Genomic DNA, 19,770 nt, shown 5'->3' on the forward strand with positions numbered 1-19,770 from the left:
ATAGTCAACATTATCCAGTTTTGAGTCAGTTGGGAAGAGGGACCTCAGCTGAAGAATTACCTTAATCAGATTAGCTTATGGAGAGATTGTGGTGTCTTCACAGATAATTATGTGGGAAGGCTCAAAACCAATCCCTGGGCAGGTGTGTCTGGGCCTGAGAGTAAGCAAGCAAGCAGCATTCTTCTACTGTTTCTGTATGAGTTCTGGCCCTGACTCCCTACGATGGACTGTGACCGGAAATATAAGCCAAATAAGCCCTTTCCTCCCCCTTATGGTGTGTATGTGCTCGGCCCAGGGAGTGGCACTATTTGGAGGTGTGGCCTTGTTGGAGTAGATGTGTCACTGTGGGTATAGGCTATCAGACCCACTTCCTAGCTGCCTGGAAATTAGTCTTTCTCTAGCAGCCTTCAGAGGAAGATGAAGAACTCTCAATTCCTCCTGCATTATGCCTAAAGACTTGCACTGGTCTTGTCTGTTCATAGCAATAAAACCCTAACTAAGACAGAAGTTGGTACCAGAAGTGGTTCTAGAGGAGCAGACATATAAGGATGAATCTTTTAAGAATCTGGAGTTGGTTTGATAATTCACCAGTCCCTTCAACTACTGAAACCTCTCCAGATACTCTCTCTCCTGGGAGCTCAGATAATATTGAAGATCCGTGGTTCGAACTATATTTCAAATTTAAAGAAGCTAATGCCTTTAATTAGCTTCATGAGTTAGGTGATTTGGTGTGGAAAACCTTTTATAAGTTGGGAGGGGGAATCATAAAATTATTTTGCTGCAAGCGCAAGGCCCTGGGTTCGGTTCCCAGCTCCAAAAAAAAAAAAAAATTATTTTGCTGGCTTGTTGCTCTTAGTATCTCTGGAAAAAATTAATGAAGGAAAAGAATGAGCTCTATGGTAAAACTGAATGGCTCCAGATGCAAGTACACAATCTAAAGGTTTCTAAGTGTGACCTTGAAGAGAATCGTCTCTCCAGCAACCGTAGAGCTTGAGTTGCAGAAAACCAAACTGAAGCCCTCATTACAAGGTTGGCTGAATTACAGCGAAAATTCAAGTCTCAGGCTCAGAGGGTGTCAGCAGTTAAAGTAAGGGCATTAATTGGCAAAGAATGGGATCCTATAACTTGGGGTGGGGATGTGTGGGAGGACCCTGTTGAAGCTGAGAATTTTGAATCTTCAGATTCTCAAGGGTTTACCTCATCTGAGGAATTAATATCCTCAGCCCCACCCCTTGAAATAATGCCTTTTTCACATGAGGAAATTAATCCCTCAGAGTCTGATAAACCAGCAGTGACTTTCTCTGAAGAAAATGCAAGACAAGACAATATTGATTTTTCTCAAGGCCCACCAACAGTTCCTTCTAGACCCATAACCAGACTCTAGGCAAAACAGGCCCCTAGAGGGGAGGTAGAAAGTGTAGCCCATGAGGAAATGTGCTACACTACTAAGGAGCTTAATGAGTTTGCTAATGCACTCAAGCAGAAGTCTGGGGAATGTGTGTGGGAATGGATTTTAAGGGTGTGAGATAATGGTGGAAGGAGAGAATATAAAACTAGATCGGGCTGAGTTTATTGACATGGGCCCTCTGAGTAGAGATTCTAGGTTTAATGTGGGCGCTCCCACAGTTATAAAATGTGTCAGAAGTTTGTTTGAACGGTTGGCCGAAACGTTTATCAAGATGGCCAACTGCAAAGGAGTTGGAGATGCCTTAGTGTCGATGAGGGGATTTTAAGGCTCAGGGAAACTGCAATGCTAGAGCGGATTCGTTGTGTAAAACCTAATCCTCCACAATGGGAAGGCCCAGAAGATACGTCCTTCACGAATCCTTTAAGACGCAAACTGGTGAGCGGGGCACCACACATTGAAGAGTTTCGTTCTTACCCTTTTCCTTGTGCCAGACCTTAGGGTTGGAGATGCTGCTGCTCAATTAGATGAATTAAATGCAATGGGTTTGATTGGGCCCCAAGGTAACAAGGACCAGGTGGCAGCACTGAATCACCAGAGACAAGGTGATCATAGTTATTATAATAGACAGCACAGACAAAACAATGTTTATAATGACATAGTCCATAATGGCCAGCACGGGAGAGGTGAAATTTATAATGGCATGACTCATTTGGACCTTTGGACTGGCTAATCAGTCATGGTGTTTCCAGGCATGAAATAGATAGGAAGCCTACTGCTTATCTGTTTGATCTCTATAAGCAGAAAAACTCTTAAACAAATGAAAGAAAGGCTACATTGGATCCTGGCAAAAGGCAATCTCAGCCAGTGAATCAGTTTCCAGACTTGATCCAGTCTGCAGACCCAGAACCCCTTGAATGAAGGGCCAGGTTCCTCTGAGGAAGGATCTTGATAAGGCATCTAAAAGTTTTGCTGTGAGCCTTTCTCCAGTTCTTCCCCAGAGGGACCGATGGTCTTTTACAAGGGTAACTGTACACTGAGGGAAAGGAAATACTCAGACTTTCCGGGGTCTATTGGATACTAGTTCTGAATTGACGCTGATCCCAGGAAATCCCAAGAAACATTGTGGCCCTCCAGTGGAAGTAGGTGTTTATGGAGGACAGGTGATTAGTGGAGTTTTGACTGATGTCCGACTCATAGTAGGTCCAGTAGGTCCCCCAAAGTCATCCTGTGGTCATTTCCCCAGTTCCAGAATGTATAGTTGGGATAGATATACTTAGAAATTGGCAGAATCCTCACATTGGTTCCCTGACCTGTGGAGTGAGGGCTGTTATGTTAAGAAAGGCTAAATAGGAGCCTTTAGAGCTGCCTTTGCCAAAGAAAATAGTGAATCAAAAACAGTATCATATTCCTGGAGGAATTGCAGAAATTACTGCCACCATCAAGGACTTGAAAGATGCACAGGTGGTGGTTCCCACTACATCTCCCTTTAGCTCTCCTATCTGGTCAGTGCAGAAGACAGATGAACAGAGAATGACAGCTAACTATCGAAAACTAAATCAGGTAGCAACTCCAATTGCAGCTGCTTGATCTGATGCAGTTTCATTACTTGAGCAAATTAACACATCTCCTGGTACCTGGGATGCCGCTATTGATCTAGCAAATGCCTTCTTCTCAGTGCCTGTCCATAAGGGCCACCAGAAGCAATCTGCATTCAGCTGGCAAGGCCAGCAGTATACCTTTACAGTTTTGCCTCAAGGATATATTAACTCTCCTGCCCTGTGTCATAGCTTAGTTAGAAGGGATCTTGATCATTCATCTCTTCCACAAAATACCACATTGGTGCACATATATTGATGACATTATACTGATTGGACCAAGTGAACAGGAAGTAGCAACCACGTTGGACTCACTAGTAACACATATGTGTATCAGAGGATGGGAAATAAACCCAACCAAAATTCCAGGACCATCTACCTCAGTGAAATTCTCAGGAGTCCAGTGGTGTGGGGCATGCAGAGATGTTCCTTCTAAGGTGAAAGGTAAATTGTTGTACCTGGCCCCTCTCACCACCAAGAAAGAAGCACAACATTGAGTGGGTCGATTTGGATTCTGGAGACAGCACAGTCCTCTCGTGAGTGTGTTACTCAGGCCCGTTTACCAAGTGACTGGGAAAGCTGCTAGCTTTGTGTGGGACCTGGAACAGGAGGCTCTTAAACAACTCCAGGCAGACTGCTCTACCATAAGATTCAGCAGACCCAATGGTACTTGAGGTGTCGGTGGCCGACAGTGATGCCATTTGGAGCCTCTGGCAGGCCCCTGAATCTCAGAAGAGACCAGTGGTATTTTGGAGCAAAGCTCTACCATCCTCTGCAGACAACTGTTCTTCTTTTGAAAAACAGCTCTTGGCCTGCGGTTGGACCTTCGTGGAAACTGAATGTTTGACAATAGGACACCAAGTCACCATGGGACCTGAACTGCCCATCATGATCATCGGTGTTATCCATCGGATCATGGGTGTTATCCGACCCTCCAAGTCATAAAGTAGGACATGCACAGCAGAGTCTATTATCAAATGGAAGTGATATATACGTGATCAGGCTGGAACAGGTCCTGAAGGCACAAGCAAGTTATGTGAAGAAGTTGTTCAAGTGCTTATGGTCTCTACTCCTGTTAAAATGCCGTCTTCTGCCAAGCATGCACTTATAGCCTCATGGGGTATTCCCTGTGATCGGTTGACTGAAGAAGAGAAGACGAGGACCTGGTTTACTGATGGCCCTGCATGTTATGCAGGCGCCACCCAGAAGTGGACAGCTGCAGCAGTGTATGCTCTAAATCAGTGTCCGATATATGGTACAGTTTCTCCCATAGCCAGAATCCATGGGCCCAGGAATCAAGGGGTGGAAAGGGGGATAGTTCCACTCACTATCACTCTTAGTGACTCTCTAGGAAAATTTTTGCTTCTTGTCCCCACAACTCTAGGTTCTGCTGGCCTGGAAGTTTTGGTTCCAGAAGGGGGGTGCTCCTACCAGGAGCCACAACAAACATTCCATTGAGCTGAAGCTCAGACTCCCCCCTGGTCATTTTGGGCCTTTAATGCCCTTAATCAATGGCTAAGAAAGGAATAGCAGTGTTAGGAGGGGTGATAGATCCAGATTACCATGGGGAAATTGGATTGCCTCTCCACAATGGAGGTAAAAAGGATTATGTCTGGAGTACAGGAGATCCTTAGGGTGTCTCTTAATACTACCATGTCCTGTGATTAAAGTCAATGGGAAACTGCAACAGCCTAATCCAAGAAGGATGACAAAGGGCTCAGACCCATCAGGAATGAGGGTATGGGTCCTCCTCCAGGAAAAGTACCAAGACCTGCTGAGGCTACTGCAGAGGGTAGAGGAAATACAGAATACAGAGGTAGTAGAGGAAGGGAGTTATAAATACCAGCGAAGGCCATGTAACCAGTTGCAGAAATGAGGATTATAAAGTAATATAAATGTTTCTTCTGTTTTATTTTGTTAAGAACACTTTGTCTTTCTCCCAATTTCTTTAACATCAATTGGTATTTAAGTTTTGATACTAAAAGAATGTTCCCAAGGGACATTGCGCCATTATAAATTTACAAATGCATTTGCGATTGTACGAGGAATAGTAGTTGCATCATGTTAGGCGGCGTATTCATGACCTTGTTATTGTTTCATGTGGACATGAGATATTTGTATCAAGTTGACAAGAGGTGGATTGTAGTGGCTGTTCCTGGTTGTCAACTTGGCTATATCTGGAATGAACTACAATCCAGTATTGGAAGGCTCACCTTTAATCCTGATCTTGAGGCTGGGAGATACAAGTTTCTGACCTGGATCTTGGCATGGAGATCTTGAGGCAAAGTGGCTATGAATCCCAGCCATAAGAGATCTCTGAGTTCAAGGTCATCTGGGACAAAGCAAGTCTCAGACCCAGGTCTGGTGGTATATATACACCTTTAATCTGGGACTCACCTTCTGCTGGAGACCTACATAAGGACATTAGAAGAAGGAAGACTCTCTTTTCTTCGCTTGCCTGCCTTGTGGGACTGAGTAACTACTAGATCCTTAGACTTCCATTCACAGCTGCTGCTGACCATTGTTGGGGAGTTGGACTACAGACCGTAAGTCATCAACAAATTCCCTTACTCTATAGAGACTACCCATAAGTTCTGTGACTCTAGAGAACCCTGACAAATACACTCCCCTAAGCTGCTTTTGGGTGCAGTGTTTATCACAGCGTCAGAAAACAAAAAAGAATGCTAATTTTAATGTTTGCTTGAGGTCTGCCAGGTAGCATTCTCCGTGCTCTGAGGGAGATCTGAGCCTAAATTGAGGTGAGTGGAAAGGGGCTTTTCTTGAAAGACAATAATGACAAGAGAAAATTGGTTCCACAGTGCTGTAAGATAAGAGAGTGAAGGGGAAGGATGATTCCTGATGTCAGGGAACCAGCTTCCAGGAACGTAGCCCCTCTATGTGGGAAACCTCCCACTGTGTCTTAGTTATGTTACCATGAGACATCCCGACCCCAGGAGGCTCCGACCCTGCTGAGGGAGCTCTCTGCCACACGCAGCTGTGGCTTGAAGCACATGCCAAGGCTGGAGCCTCTGGTGCTGGAGCAGTTCCTGAGCATCCTGCCTTGCAAGCTCCAGGCTTGGGTGCAGCTCCTCCCCTCCCCTCGCCGCCCCGCCCTCAAAGGGCAAGTAGGCTGTGGCTCTGGTAGAGGAGCTGCAGAAAGATCTCGAGGGACCAGAACCCAAGGTTAGTGAGGCTGGCCCCACGTGTAGTGGGGGAAGGGAAGAATTAAGGCTAGGCTGGCTGGTGATCCTGTCATTTTGCTTAATCATTGTACACTAGCAGCCTAATGCAGGTTTGTGAGCTCTTCAGAACAGAATGTACGCACAGAGACAAAGGTAATGGTCTTAAGGTGTTTGAGCCCGAATGAGAATCTCATTGAGTCCACTTTGTCCCTCAGGATGAGGATCGCAATGCTGGGTGTGTTCCACATCTTAGAGAAGATGGTTACAAGTGTTTCCCTAAGCCACCGGTTCTCAATCTGTGGGTCGCGTGTGCGCGCGTGCCTGCGTGCAAGATATCCTGCATATCAAATAATTTACATTATGACTCATAACAGTAGCAAAATCACAGTTATTAAATAACAACGAAATAATCTCATGTTTGGGGGTCACCACACCATTAGGAAGATTGGGGACTGCTGCCCTAATCTGAAGCGAATCTCTGTAAGTCTGATTAGAATAGTGATGTGGTACTGCGGTGCAAAAGGGGGTGAGCACAGCAAGAATGATACTGTTGTTGCAGGATATTTGATCACATTGTGAACCCCGAGGATATGTACTGGAAAACCCGTGTTTGGTGTGCCGCAGCCCTAGCACACACTTTTAACCCAAGAACTTTCTGTAAACAAGCTAATTAAAGTCAAAGGTAGGTCAAGAGGCAGAGCACGCAAACCAGCTAATGGAGTAAACAGAAGTAGGAGGGAGGGACACTGAGCTGAGGGAACTTAAGACAGCATGGAGAGGGGGCTGGAGAGATGGCTTAGAAATTAAGAGCACTGTCTGGGGGGTGGAGAGATGGCTCAGCGGTTAAGAGCCCCAACTGCTCTTCCAGAGGACCTGAGTTCAATTCCCAGCAACCACATGGTGGCTCACAACCATCTGTAAAGAGATCCGATGCCCTCTTCTGGTGTGTCTGAAGACAGCTACAGTGTACTCATATATAATAAATGAATAAATTTTTTTTTTAAAAAAAGAAGAGCACTGTCTGCTCTTCTAGAGGTCCTGAGTTCGATTCCCAGCAACCACGTGGTGGCTCTTAACCATCTATAATGAGGTTTGGTTCCCTTTTCTGGTCTGCAGGCATACATGCAGGCAGAATGCTATATACATAATAAATAAATCTTTTTAAAAAAGGATAACATGGACAGCTCCATCATGGAGAAGAAACAGCAGGAAGAGCTTCTTCCTTCTGGGATGTCAGTGCAGTAGGAAGGTCAGCTGGATTCTTTCTCTGCCTCTCTGAGTTATCGGGCTTTCACCACAGCATCTGGCTCCTGGGTCTTCATGTGTGTAGTGGACTCATGAAGATAATCCCAGTACAAACCTGGTACAAGTTTTGGGCCAGCCTGGGATACTCAGGGAGCTCCTGTGCCACCTTCACCTGAGCTCACCTGAGTGTAACCTGAAACTTGGCCTGAGGTTAGACCCATGCTCCTAGTTAGTGCTCCCTCCTCCCATGCTTTCTTAACCCACGCCAAAGTCTAACATCTTTTCCATGGCCCTGACAGCCTCCTGGGTGAGGTCAGGGAGCGCGTCTTCTTGCTGTTTGATGTTCCTTCCAGAGGGAGGTATTTCAGATCACACAGGTCTAGATCACTGACAGAAAAAGATCCATAGCAGCTGGGTGAGTCCACTTTCTGAAAGTGCAAAAACAATCTCCTTCAATTTCACTTGGTCCCAGGTTCCAGTCCTTGTCCAGTTCCTGAATAATCAGCAGGAAAAAGCAGCTGCTGGACAAAGGTCAAGCACTACCTTTTCCACCTCTGATGAGTCACTCAACAATTCAAAAGTCCCCAGAATCCCCTCATTCAGCCAACAGTATTTAGCATCCAGGATCCTACACAAGGTACCTACTTCTCCAGGACTTTTCTGTGCCTCATCTTCCACTGTCAGGCAGTTGCTTCTGCCTTGTGTAGGAATCCCTTGTGATGCTAGTCTTTGCAAGCTCTTCCTGCTCTGTCTCGTCTCTCCCTGGCTCCCTCCTACCAGCTAGAACAGGGAGGCTACTCAGAAAAGGCCTGTGGGCCTTGTTTTCAGACATCACTGTCTGGGCCTGAAGGCTCTGAGTCTGTTTGATTGATTTGTAGCAGATGCTAGGCAAGAACAGCAATTGGTTGTTGTCACAGTCTTCTGTTCCTGAAGCTTCAACCCTTTCCCAGGAAGAGAGCCCAAGAAATCAGTTGTTGGCATTCTCATTCCTTCTGGCCTGAACTTCCTAATTGCTGGGAAAGAGGTCTTCTTCTTCTTCTTCTTCTTCTTCTTCTTCTTCTTCTTCTTCTTCTTCTTCTTCTTCTTCTTCTTCTTCTTCTTCTTCTTCTTCTTCTTCTTCTTCTTCCTCCTCCCCTCCTCTTCCTCCTCCTCCACCCTCCTCTTCTTCCTATTCCTCCTATTCCTCCTCTCCCTCCTCTTCCTCCTCCTCCACCCTCCTCTTCTTTCTATTCCTCCTATTCCTCCTCCTCTTCTTCTTCTTCTCCTTCTCCTTCTCCTTCTTCTTCTTCATGCTGTGTCTCTTTCTGTCTCCTTATCTCATGGTCTTGCATGAAGTGCTCTCTGCAAGGAGAGCTCATGGGCTAGAGTGATCTCACATGTAGTTGTCATTTCAGGAGTTGGTCATGTTTAAGAGGTATTTGTGTGCCTCACTTCAAAGGAATGGGCACATGTACTAGTCAGGGTTCTCTAGAGTAACAACTTTTGTATTGTCTCTATATCTTTTTTTTTTCTTTTTCTTTTTTTCGGAGCTGGGGACCGAACCCAGGGCCTTACGCTTGCTAGGCAAGCGCTCTACCACTGAGCTAAATCCCCAACCCCCTTGTCTCTATATCTTAAGGGAAATTACTGGAATGACTTACAGTCTGCAGTCCCACTAACCCAACAATGGGCAGCTGTGAATGGGAAGTTCAGGAATCTAGTAGTTGCTCAGTCCCAGGAAGTTAGCTGTTTCAGCTGTTCTCCTGTATAAGCTGGGATCCTAGAGAAGTAGCTTCCAACAGATGTGTTGGCAAGTAAGTGCAAGCAGTCAAAGAGGAGTGACCCTTCCTTCTTCCGTTGTCCTTATGTAGGCCTCCAGCAGAAGGTATAGTCCAGATTAAAGGTCTACCCCTGGACCTAAGCTGTTCTTTACTTGGAACTTGCTCTGTCCCAGGCTGGTCTTGAACTCAGAGATCTGCATGCCTCTGTCTCCTGGGATTAAAGGTGTGTCCCACCTTGCCTGGGCCTAAGCTTTTCATGATCACTATGCATCAAGATCTGGATTAAATCCTTTGTCTTTCAACCTCAAGATCTGGGTCACAGGTGTACCCTCCATTTCTGGATTGTAGTTCATTTAAGATACAGTCAAGTAGACAGCTGAGAATAGCCATCACAGTGTGTCTAGGCCCAATTCAGAGGGCTTTGTACTGGGATGTGATGCTGGAGAATTATGGGAATGTGACCTCTTTAGAGAAGTACTGCTTCCTCCCATAATTTTCACCTTCAGTTCATAGGCCTTTCTGTTGTAGTTGTCATCATTATCACCACCGTTATCGTCATCACCACCATCATCATTGCCATCACCACTACCACCATCGTCATCATCATGATCATCACCACCACCACCATCATCACCATCACCACCACCATCATCATCACTATCACCATCACCACCATCATCACCACTACCACCATCATCGCCATCATCGTCGTCGTCGTTGTTGATGTCATCTTTGGTCCTCATCGTTGTTGACGTCGTCGTCAATGTAGCATTAACTTTGGGAAACAGAATGTGAGACAGACGACATTTATTCTCTTTTGAACTTTAAAATGGACGTGGCGGGGTTGGGGATTTAGCTCAGTGGTAGAGCGCTTGCCTAGGAAGCGCAAGGCCCTGGGTTCGGTCCCAAGCTCCGAAAAAATGAACCAAAAAAAAAAAAAAAATGGACTTGACATTTTTCATCAATGCTTCTGCCTTTGTTTGTCTGCCTTGGCTTGGTTTTCTTTTCAACTCAAGGTTCCTCTGTGTAGTCCTGTCTGTCCTGGAACTCACCTCATAGACCAGTCTTGCCTCAAACTCAGAGATCCTCTGCCTGCTGAGTGCAGGGATTAAAGTTATGTACCACCACACCCAACTAAAACCTCATTGTTTTCTTCATATAGTAATTTTATATCTGGAAACCTTATAATTTCATTGTCTATAGATAGCAATTTGCATGTGTAGTTTTACATTTATGAAACTGTGTTCCTCAGCATCTCAGCCATCTGTGGTGGTGGCTCAAGTATCTAAAATTTAAATGTTGAAACATATTCTCAAGCTGCTTTTGACCAGTGAAATTTCAATTTGACTGCCCCCCCCCAAATGGACAAGAGGGTCTACTTCCTGCACATGCTTGTGATATTATTGGTGCTTCCCCAGACTCCACTAGGCAAATTAACAGTGGGCGCTTTCTCTTCTTTCTCTTCCTGGTGTGTGAGTCATTCCTATTCACGTCCCTCCTGCACTTTTCTTTGATATAACTAGTTCTCCACGTAAAATGTTGTGCTGGGTTTTTTTGTCTGTCTGTTCGCTTCTCAGTGTTGTCTATGAATTTTTTTTAAGCCTTAGGAAATTGCTTTCTTGAGCTAAGCACATTTGAGTCTTGTACTGGCTGGTTTTGTGTGTCAACTTGACACAAGCTGGAGTCATGGCAGAGAAAGGAGCCTCCCTTGAGGAAATGCCTCCATGAGACCCAGCTGTGAGGTGTTTGCTCAATTAGTGATCAAGGAGGGAGGACCCATTGTGGGTGGTACCATCCATAGACTGGTGGTCTTAGGTTCTATAAGAAAGCAAGCTGAGCAAGCCAGGGGAAGCAAGCCAGTAAGTAACATCCCTCCCTGGTCTCTGCATCAGCTCCTGCTTCCTGACCTGCTTGAGTTCCAGTCCTGACTTCCTTTGGTGATGAGCAGCAATGTGGAAGTGTAAGCTGAATAAACCCTTTCCTCCCCAACTTGCTTCTTGGTCCTGATGTTTGTGCAGGAAGAGAAACCCTGATTAAGACAGGGCTTAAGAGCTGGTTCAGGGGTTTAAAGCATTTGTGAGTTTGTTTGTTTCTTTGTTTGTTTGTTGGAAGACCCAGGTTTCACTCCCAGAGACTATATAATGACTTATAACCATTCATATTTCCAGGTGCAGGGTACTGTAGGCACTAGGCAAGCATGTGGTACACAGATATACATGTAGGTAATATACGTAGAATAAAAATAAGTAAGGTTTTTAAAATTCATTTATTTACTTTAAGGGAGGGGAGAGACAATGTCCTGCTTTGCTATGGACTCTCATGTGAAGTATAGAGGAATAGAAGTTGATTTTCTCCCTCCATTACATAGCATTAATTTTCATAGTATTGTCCTATGGTCTTTCTCCATATAACATATTTCTTCCACATCGTTGTTTATATTTTTATGTCATGGTTTTGTCTAGTTTATCTATCAGGATAATTCTGCCTTGTGGCCTGAGTTTCCTCTTCTGCTTATTACAACAGTTTATTGGGAAAATGGAACCAGTTCTTTAATGCTTGGTAGAACTTACACTGAGCCAGTTTGTGCCTGAGGTTTTTGTTTTGTGTGTGTGAGTAATTTGTTTATAAATCTTTAACTGTCCAGACATAGTGGCACATGCCTTTAATACCAGCACTCAGGAGGCAGGTGGATCTCTGAGTTCAAGGATATCCTGGTCTACATAGTGAGACCCTATCTTTAAAACAAAATCAGAAACAAACAGACAAAAATAACAGAACAAAAATAAACAAAAAGCAAAAATTAACTGATCTACTTGTCAGAGTTTTAGATTTCTTGGATCGGTTCTAATATTTTGTCTAATAGACTTTCCTCATTTCATCATAATTGTATAATTAGTTGCCACAGAATCTTTTATGGTAGCTTATAATGTTTTTAAAACTTTTTATTATGTTTATTTATTCATTCGGGGGATTATGCAAGGCACATGTGCTAATATAAGAAGCCAACTTCCATCAGGAAGGCCTGGGGATTAGACTTGGGTCCCCGGGCGCGTCCACAAGCACCTTAACCTGCTAAGCTGTCTCACTGGCTCCTAGCTCCTGCCTCCAATGTTCTGGAATTACAGTGCTGCTACGTCAGGCTCAGAGTCGAGTTTTTAAAGGTATAGATAAAGGGATTATAGCAAGTTGAAAAGAACCTGACGAATTGGGTAAAGGAAAAGGTCATGGGCTGGGACAAAGGTACAAGGGAAGCACAGTGGGCATGCATGTTGTGAAACAATTAAGACACTATAGTTGTCTTCAGACACACCAGAAGAGGGCATCGGATCCCATTACAGATGGTTGTGAGCCACCACGTGGTTGCTGGGATTTGCACTCCGGACCTCTGGAAGAGCAGTCAGTGTTCTTAACCACTAAGCCATCTCCCCTGCCCCCTGAAGTTTCCAAAAATTAAAAACTGCCTTCCGTGCTTCTTCCTCCTCTTCTTCACACACATCAATTGTGCTTTATAAGTAACATTAAGTTTTGAGTGGCAAGTACTATGTGAAGTTTAACTATGAGACCATTGGCAGTGAGTGCACATGGACTGAGCAGATGAGAGACGGGAAAAGGAGGAAGGAAGCCCGTTCTTTCATGGCTCACCAAGTTTGTTGCGAAGAACGAGATCCGCCCATCATCGTATTTGTTACTAAGTCTCCCTCTTAAAGTCACCAGTGATATAGGCAGAATCCTATATCAAAGCATTAGACAACTTGCCAGAGGATAAGCTACTCTTGGGTTAGACACTGTCCTGTAAGCCGTACGTACCTGAGACTGACCCCAGGACTCACATGGCAGAAGGAGAGAATCCACTCCCTTGGGCAGTCCTCTGAGCTCCACAGTGTACTGCTGCACTAGCACACGCCCTTACACACAAAGACACACCCACACACAGACATACACACATTCACTGTGACGGTTTGTATATGCTTGGCCCAGGAAGTGGCACTATATTAGGTGTGGCCCTGTTGGAGTAGGTGTGTCACTGTGGACATGGGCTTTTAAGACCCTAGTCCTAGCTGCCTGGAAGTGAGTATTCCACTAGCAGCCTCTAGATGAAGTCTCAGCTCTGTCCGCACCATGCCTACCTAGATACCGCCATGCTCCCACCTTGATGATAATGAACTGAACCTCTGAATTGTAAGCCAACCTCAATTAAATAAGAGTTCTTTGTAAGACTTTCTATGGTCATGGTGTCTGTTCACAGCAGTAAAACCCTAACTAAAACTCTCACAAAATAAATATGCAATGTAGATATTTGTGTGTTAACCACTTCCTAACTCAGTTTTCCCACTTAGTAACACTTCAACTTCTCTAGGGTTTGTTTGACCGTATACAGGAAAACCCTTCCTCCTCACATCCTACTTGACTTGTGGACCCATCTCATAATCAAATTGCTCCACTGACAGGAAACTGAAATACTAGTACTGAGTAAGCCTCAGACAGACATACATCCTTATGAATGCTTGGTTCGTATAATTGATGTTCCTGATAGTCTCAAAAATACAGTTGAGGTATGAGGAACTAAGAATGTCTATAGCTTACCTGGGCGTGGTGGTGCACACTTTTCGTCCCAGCACTTGTGAGGCAGAAGCAAGTAGATCTCTGAGTTAAAGGTCAGCCTGGTCTACAAGTTGCATCTAGGATGGACAGGGCTGCACAGAGAAACCCTGTCTCAAAAACCAAACAAGATAGTGAAAGAGAGAATGCCTATAGATAAAACTAATATTAATTGCATCTTTCCTATGTTCACCCTTCTCATAAACATAAAGGACTTTATAGTGAAATATAGCTACCCCGTTATAGTCACAGAGAAGTTAATATTTACTATTTTCAGCAGAATGTACTAGATAGCTTGGGGAAGTACCTCATTATTTGTCTCATACTTTGATAATTTGAAGCCAAACTTCTAAAACATTTTCATAAGAATTAATTTCCCATTGAGAATGTAGGCTACGAGGATGTCCTAGTCACCAAAACAAGCTTAAAAACCTGGATTGGAGTCCACAGCATCTTGTGCAATACTGGGCATATTGGTGTGCACCTGCAATCCTAGTGCTAGCAAGATAGAAATGGGGTGATACCTGATCTTGCTGGTTATCTAGTCTTGCCAAATCAGTGAACCCCTGGGACAGTGAGATACCCTGTCTCAGGAAATAATGTGTAGAATGATTGGATATTCCTGATGTTGACCTCTGGTTCATCCTGTCTGTGTAGTATTCCGCTCTATACCTCCTTTTAATGAACGTTTCTCCTTTTACATATCTATAGAAGCATATCCTTGAGAGGCTGATCAGATGGCTCAATGGTTAAGAATACTAAATAGTTTTCCAGAGGAGCAGGGTTTGATTCTCAGCACCCACATGATGGCTAACAGCAGTGTATAACTCCAGTTCCAGTTCCTGTCTAGCCTCTGTGGGCACCAGGCATGCATGTGATGCACAGACATGCATGCAGGCAAAACACATATTCATATGAAATAAATAAATAGAAATAAATAAATTTAAAAACATGTTTTTAAAGTACATCCTTCTAGAGGACAGAAATATAGTCTATTGATGGATCACTTGCCTAGCATGTGGAAGGCCCTGGGTTCCATCCCCAGCATTGCATAAGTGAATAAATAAACACACACAGCATGTACCCTTACACACAGCATGTGCCCTTACACACACAGCATGTGTCCTTACACACAGCATGTGCCCTTACACACACAGCATGTGTCCTTACACACACAGCATGTGTCCTTATACACAGAGTATGTATCCTTACACACACACACACACACACACACAGCATGAATCCTTACACACAAAGCATGTATCCTTATATACAATGTATCTTTATACACAGGCAGCATGTAACCTTACACACAGCATGTATCCTTATACACAATGTATCCTTATACATACAGCATGTATCCTTACACACATATGTATCCTTACACACAAACACACCATGTACCCTTACACACATAACATGTATCCTTATACATACAACACATGCCCTTATCGTATATTTTAGGCCATTTAATAAGTTTTGTTCTCAAACTAGGTGTCATATTACACATCAGTAATATTTACAGAAGCTGAAATGGAAGAGCTGTGAGTTCAGCACTGTGCTGGGCCACATGAGAGAAAGAGACTGACAGACAGACTGTCATGGTGGTGCTACCCTGCAATTCCAGTGCTTAGGAGACAGACAGACAGGATGCTCATGGGTTTGAGAATGTTCTGATCTACACAGTAAGTTCAAGACCATTTAAGTTACATATTGAGATCCTTTCTCAAAGGAAGCATTGGCTGAGGGTGTGCTTCAGTGATAGACTTTGCCTCACACAAAGCCCTAGGCTCCATCTCTGGCACCATAAAAAAAAGAAGAAGACGAAGAAGACGAAGAAGACGAAGAAGACGAAGAAGACGAAGAAGACGAAGAAGAAGAAGAAGGAGAAGAAGAAGAAGAAGAAGAAGAAGAAGAAGAAGAAGAAGAAGAAGAAGAAGAAGAAGAAGAAGAAGAAGGAGAAGAAGAAGAAGAAGAAGAAGAAGAAGAAGAAAAACAAATCATCTTTTCAAAAATATAATATTTGATAACTTCACACTTAATTCCATTTACCAAAAAGGAAGAGCATTAAGGAGAATGAGGAGGTGACATCAAAATTAAGTGTTTTCCAAAGAGCAGACTATCAAAAAGGAACATCAAGACAATTTCAAGGACGTATTTCTCAGGCCCTTGCTTTTGAAGAAGAGTGTCAAGTTTTGTCAAGTCAGTTGGGAAATGAAAAGGGAAAAAGTAAATATAGTGAAGAAAGTTTCCCTTGGTGAACAAGAGAAGAAGAAAAGGACTCCACCAGAAAAATGAGGCCAGAAGTGGGGGAACTGTGAAGAAAAATTGACCTTAGACTCAGGTACTTGTAAAAATTTAATAGGTGTTAAAGAAAAAAAGCTTTACAAATATAACATATGTTGTAAACTTTTTTAATAGAATCTCCCATCTATGAACCATCAGAGAATCTACACTGGTGAGAAACCTCATGTGGAAAGGGCTCTTTTCAGCACTCAAACCTTCTAATGCACTTAGGAGCCATTCTGTGGAGTGACCTTTCAAATGCAGTGAATGTGGGAAACCTTTCTCCCAAAGTGCTTGTCTTCTAAACCACCGAGAATCCACACTGGGGAGAAACCTTATAAAGAATTTGGAAAGGGCTTTCTGAGCACTCAGGCCTTATACATTGATGACAGCATTCGGAGGAGAGATCATATAATGTAATGTCTGTACAGTATAACATAATGAATGTTTTCTCAGAATGCTTACCTTATTGACACAAAGGGTAAGAACCTTATAAAAGCAACACGTCTTGCAAAGCTTTCATTCTGAAAAAGAACCTTATCCTGCACCAGAGAATCCACTCTGGGGAAGTTGTTGGGATTCAGGAGTCACCCCACAAACCACACAAACACCAATCTTGGTCAGACAGAGATAGTTTATTGAACACACAGCCTAAGATTGATCAATCAGTGATGCAGCTTCAGACTCAGGAGCTGGGAGCTGCAACCTCTGACATTTCTGAGAGCCAAGCTTATAAAGGCTAAAATCACAAAAACCACATTGAGCTCATACACAGGTGCTGCCCTGTGGTCAGCCCTGACTCAAGCTATTTTTAGACATAACAGTTCACATTGACCTTTAATTTGATGGGTCCTACATAAAGCTGTAGAATTTCTCAAGATTGACAAACCTCATGGCATATAGAATATAACAGGGTATGTGGTCACCATGACCCTGCTCTGAGTCGTTATTTTTCTGCATCAATGACTGGCAGGCATATTACAGCAACAATATGAAATGGTTGGTAGGCATGGAACAAAACGGCTACAGCTATGTAGGGAGGGAGGCCTCAATACCTATAAATGTGTTGAATGTGGGAAAACGTTTGCTCAGATCACCTACCTTGTTGACCACCAGGGACTTTACAGTGCAGAGACCCTTACAAGTGTAAGGAATGTGGAAAAGTTTTCATTCTAAGTAAAAGCCTCCTCTTATACAGGTGAGTCCAAACAGAAGAGAAACTTTGGTTGTAAAAAGTAGGATGACGGGGTTGGGGATTTAGCTCAGTGATAGAGCGCTTGCCTAGCAAGCGCAAGGCCCTGGGTTTGGTCCCCAGCTCCGAAAAAAAGAAAAAAAAAATAGGATGACTTTTAGTTCCAAGTCAAACCTCTCTGACCATAAAAGGATGCACAGCAGAGAGAAGCCTCACAAATGATCCGAGTGTGATGAAGCTTTAGCCAGAGTGCTTATCTGTGTGACTCTCAGAGACTCCACGATGGAGAAAAGCCCTGTGAACTATGGGACAGTTTTTATTCTGAAGAAGAGCCTCATTTTGCATTTCGAAGCTTCCACACGGGAGAGACTCTCCATGAGCGCAAAGACTGTGGAGTCAACAGGAACCTTTTTGACCATGAGAGACTCTGTAACGGGGAGAGGCCGTATAAATGTGGAGAGTGTGGGAAAGCCTTTATTATGACCAAAGGTTTCATGGTCCATCAGAAAGAAGCTCCATACCCAGGAGAAAGCATTCAAGGGTGAGGACTGTGGGGAGGTGCTTAGTTATCATTCAAGCCTGCTTGTACTGTAGAATCCACACGGGAGAAAAGCCCTTTGAACGTAGTCCTTTGGAACGTGAGCGTGGGAGAGCTTTCAGTTCAAACGGGAACCTCGTTGAGCACAAAGTAATCCAGAGCGGTAAGAAACCCTATGAATGCAATGAGTGTGGGACGGGCATCATTCTGTGGGGGAAAGCCGCATTGGGAGTCACAGGGTTCATACAAGGAGAAATTCCTTAAGTGAACTGACTGTGAGGAAGTCTTCCGTTACCACTCAAACTTGATAGCGCACCAGAGGATAGCGCACCAGATAATCCACGGGGGTGAAAAGCCCTATGAGTGTACCAAATGTGGAAAGGCTTTACCTGTTGCCTGTGCTTGGACTGCTCTCCGCCCGACCCTACCTGCCGCTGGGGGTTGGGGATTAGTTGGTCAATGACACAGACGTGGGGAGCAGGTGAGAAACACAGCAGTAAGCTCATCTGAGCACTGCTGCAAGCCCCTTTAATACCCTCCATCCACACCCCCATTGGTCCTAAGAAAGTATCTATTCAAGACAGCAGTTTCTGATTGGCTGTCATTGTTTGCACCAGCAATACTTGCTCTCTCAGGCTGTCCTCCTGTAAGAGATGCTTTTGCAGCTGCACTGCCCCAGTGTTTACATAGAGGCAGCCCTATTGTCCCTGCTATATTTACCCACAATAGAACATCAAAGAATTTACGGTGGGAAAATATCTTATGTATGTCATATATGCAGAAAAAAAATCGTTACCTCTAGTAGAAATCTTATGGTCCATCAAAGAATTCACACTGGAGGAAAAAAACTGATAAATGTGAAGACTGTGGAAAAGATTTTAGTCAGATAAAAACTTGGTGGTACATCAGAGAATAGATACTGGGGGAAAAACCTTATGACTGTGTTCTCACAGTCAGGAAATCTTTTGCCTCTAAGAGAAATTTAATTGGCTACTAGAGAATACACACGGGGAGAGATCCTATAGGTGTAATGATTGTAATAAAGTTTTTAGGCAAAAAATAAAACCTCACTGTACACCAGAAAGTTCCCACAGATGAAAATCAACATGAGTGTGTGGGGTCCACAAAGGAATTCTTACAGACTTCAAGACTTCACCATTAACAAAAAGTTCATACTGTAGAAGAATTATTTTGGCTGCAAATTTGAGGCCAGTGAGTCTCAGAGAGAGATTCAGAAAATCTAGGTATGGCTTGGCATATGCATTATTATAAGAGTGCTTACCAGCATACATAAGGTCCTGGGCGTGATGGTTTGTATATGCTCGGCACTATTAGAAGGTATGGCCCTGTTGGAGTACGTGTGTCACTGGGTGTGGGCTATAAGACCCTCATCCTAGCTGCCTGGAAGTCCGTCTTCCACTAGTGGCCTTCAGATGAAGATGTAGAACTCTCAGCTCCTCCTGCACCATGCCTGCCTGGGTGCTGCCATGTTCCCACCTTGATGATAATGGACCGAACTTCTGAACCTGTAAGCCAGCCCTAATTAAATGTTGTCTTTATAACAGTTGCCTTGGTCATGGTGTCTGTTCACAGCAGTAAAACCCTAACTAAGACACTGTGTTTGAACCTAGAACATAAAAGAGAAAAATACAGTCATGGGAAATGGCACACAGTCATAGTGAAGTAACTGTTGAGCTGTGATCCCTCAGTCTTAGTGGGGAAAACTCATGACCACTTTATGACAAGTTGAAGAAACTTCCCCTAGATTTTCTGTTGCTGTAAAATTATAAAAATAAATAAATAAATAAATAAATAAATAAATAAAATAAACTCTCTTTTTCGCCTGCATTAGGTCCGGCACCACAGTGCCCCAAGATATCTGGTAGACATCTTCATCTCACTCAGCAAAGCCTCTCACCTGCTTTGCTCCATCCCATATCACACCACCCATGGCTTCTCTCTGAG

General features: G+C 43.8%; 1 protein-coding gene across 1 annotated transcript; it reads left to right on the plus strand.

The window, feature by feature from the left end:
• Positions 1 to 4,593: 4,593 nt before the first annotated feature.
• On the plus strand, positions 4,594 to 18,268 carry Znf197 (zinc finger protein 197). Its single transcript, XM_032911520.1, is given in 24 exon segments — positions 4,594 to 4,599; positions 5,928 to 6,128; positions 7,903 to 8,067; positions 8,309 to 8,425; positions 8,813 to 8,837; positions 8,840 to 8,880; positions 9,567 to 9,664; positions 15,849 to 16,007; positions 16,009 to 16,256; positions 16,259 to 16,300; positions 16,303 to 16,383; positions 16,386 to 16,433; positions 16,436 to 16,644; positions 17,117 to 17,207; positions 17,210 to 17,294; positions 17,296 to 17,310; positions 17,417 to 17,499; positions 17,502 to 17,571; positions 17,573 to 17,612; positions 17,615 to 17,773; positions 17,775 to 17,854; positions 17,856 to 18,015; positions 18,018 to 18,063; positions 18,066 to 18,268. Coding segments are annotated over 24 exon segments (2,472 nt in total).
• Positions 18,269 to 19,770: the final 1,502 nt, after the last annotated feature.

The sequence above is a fragment of the Rattus rattus genome, chromosome 8, assembly GCF_011064425.1.
Source record: "Rattus rattus isolate New Zealand chromosome 8, Rrattus_CSIRO_v1, whole genome shotgun sequence".
Lineage (NCBI taxonomy): Eukaryota > Metazoa > Chordata > Mammalia > Rodentia > Muridae > Rattus > Rattus rattus.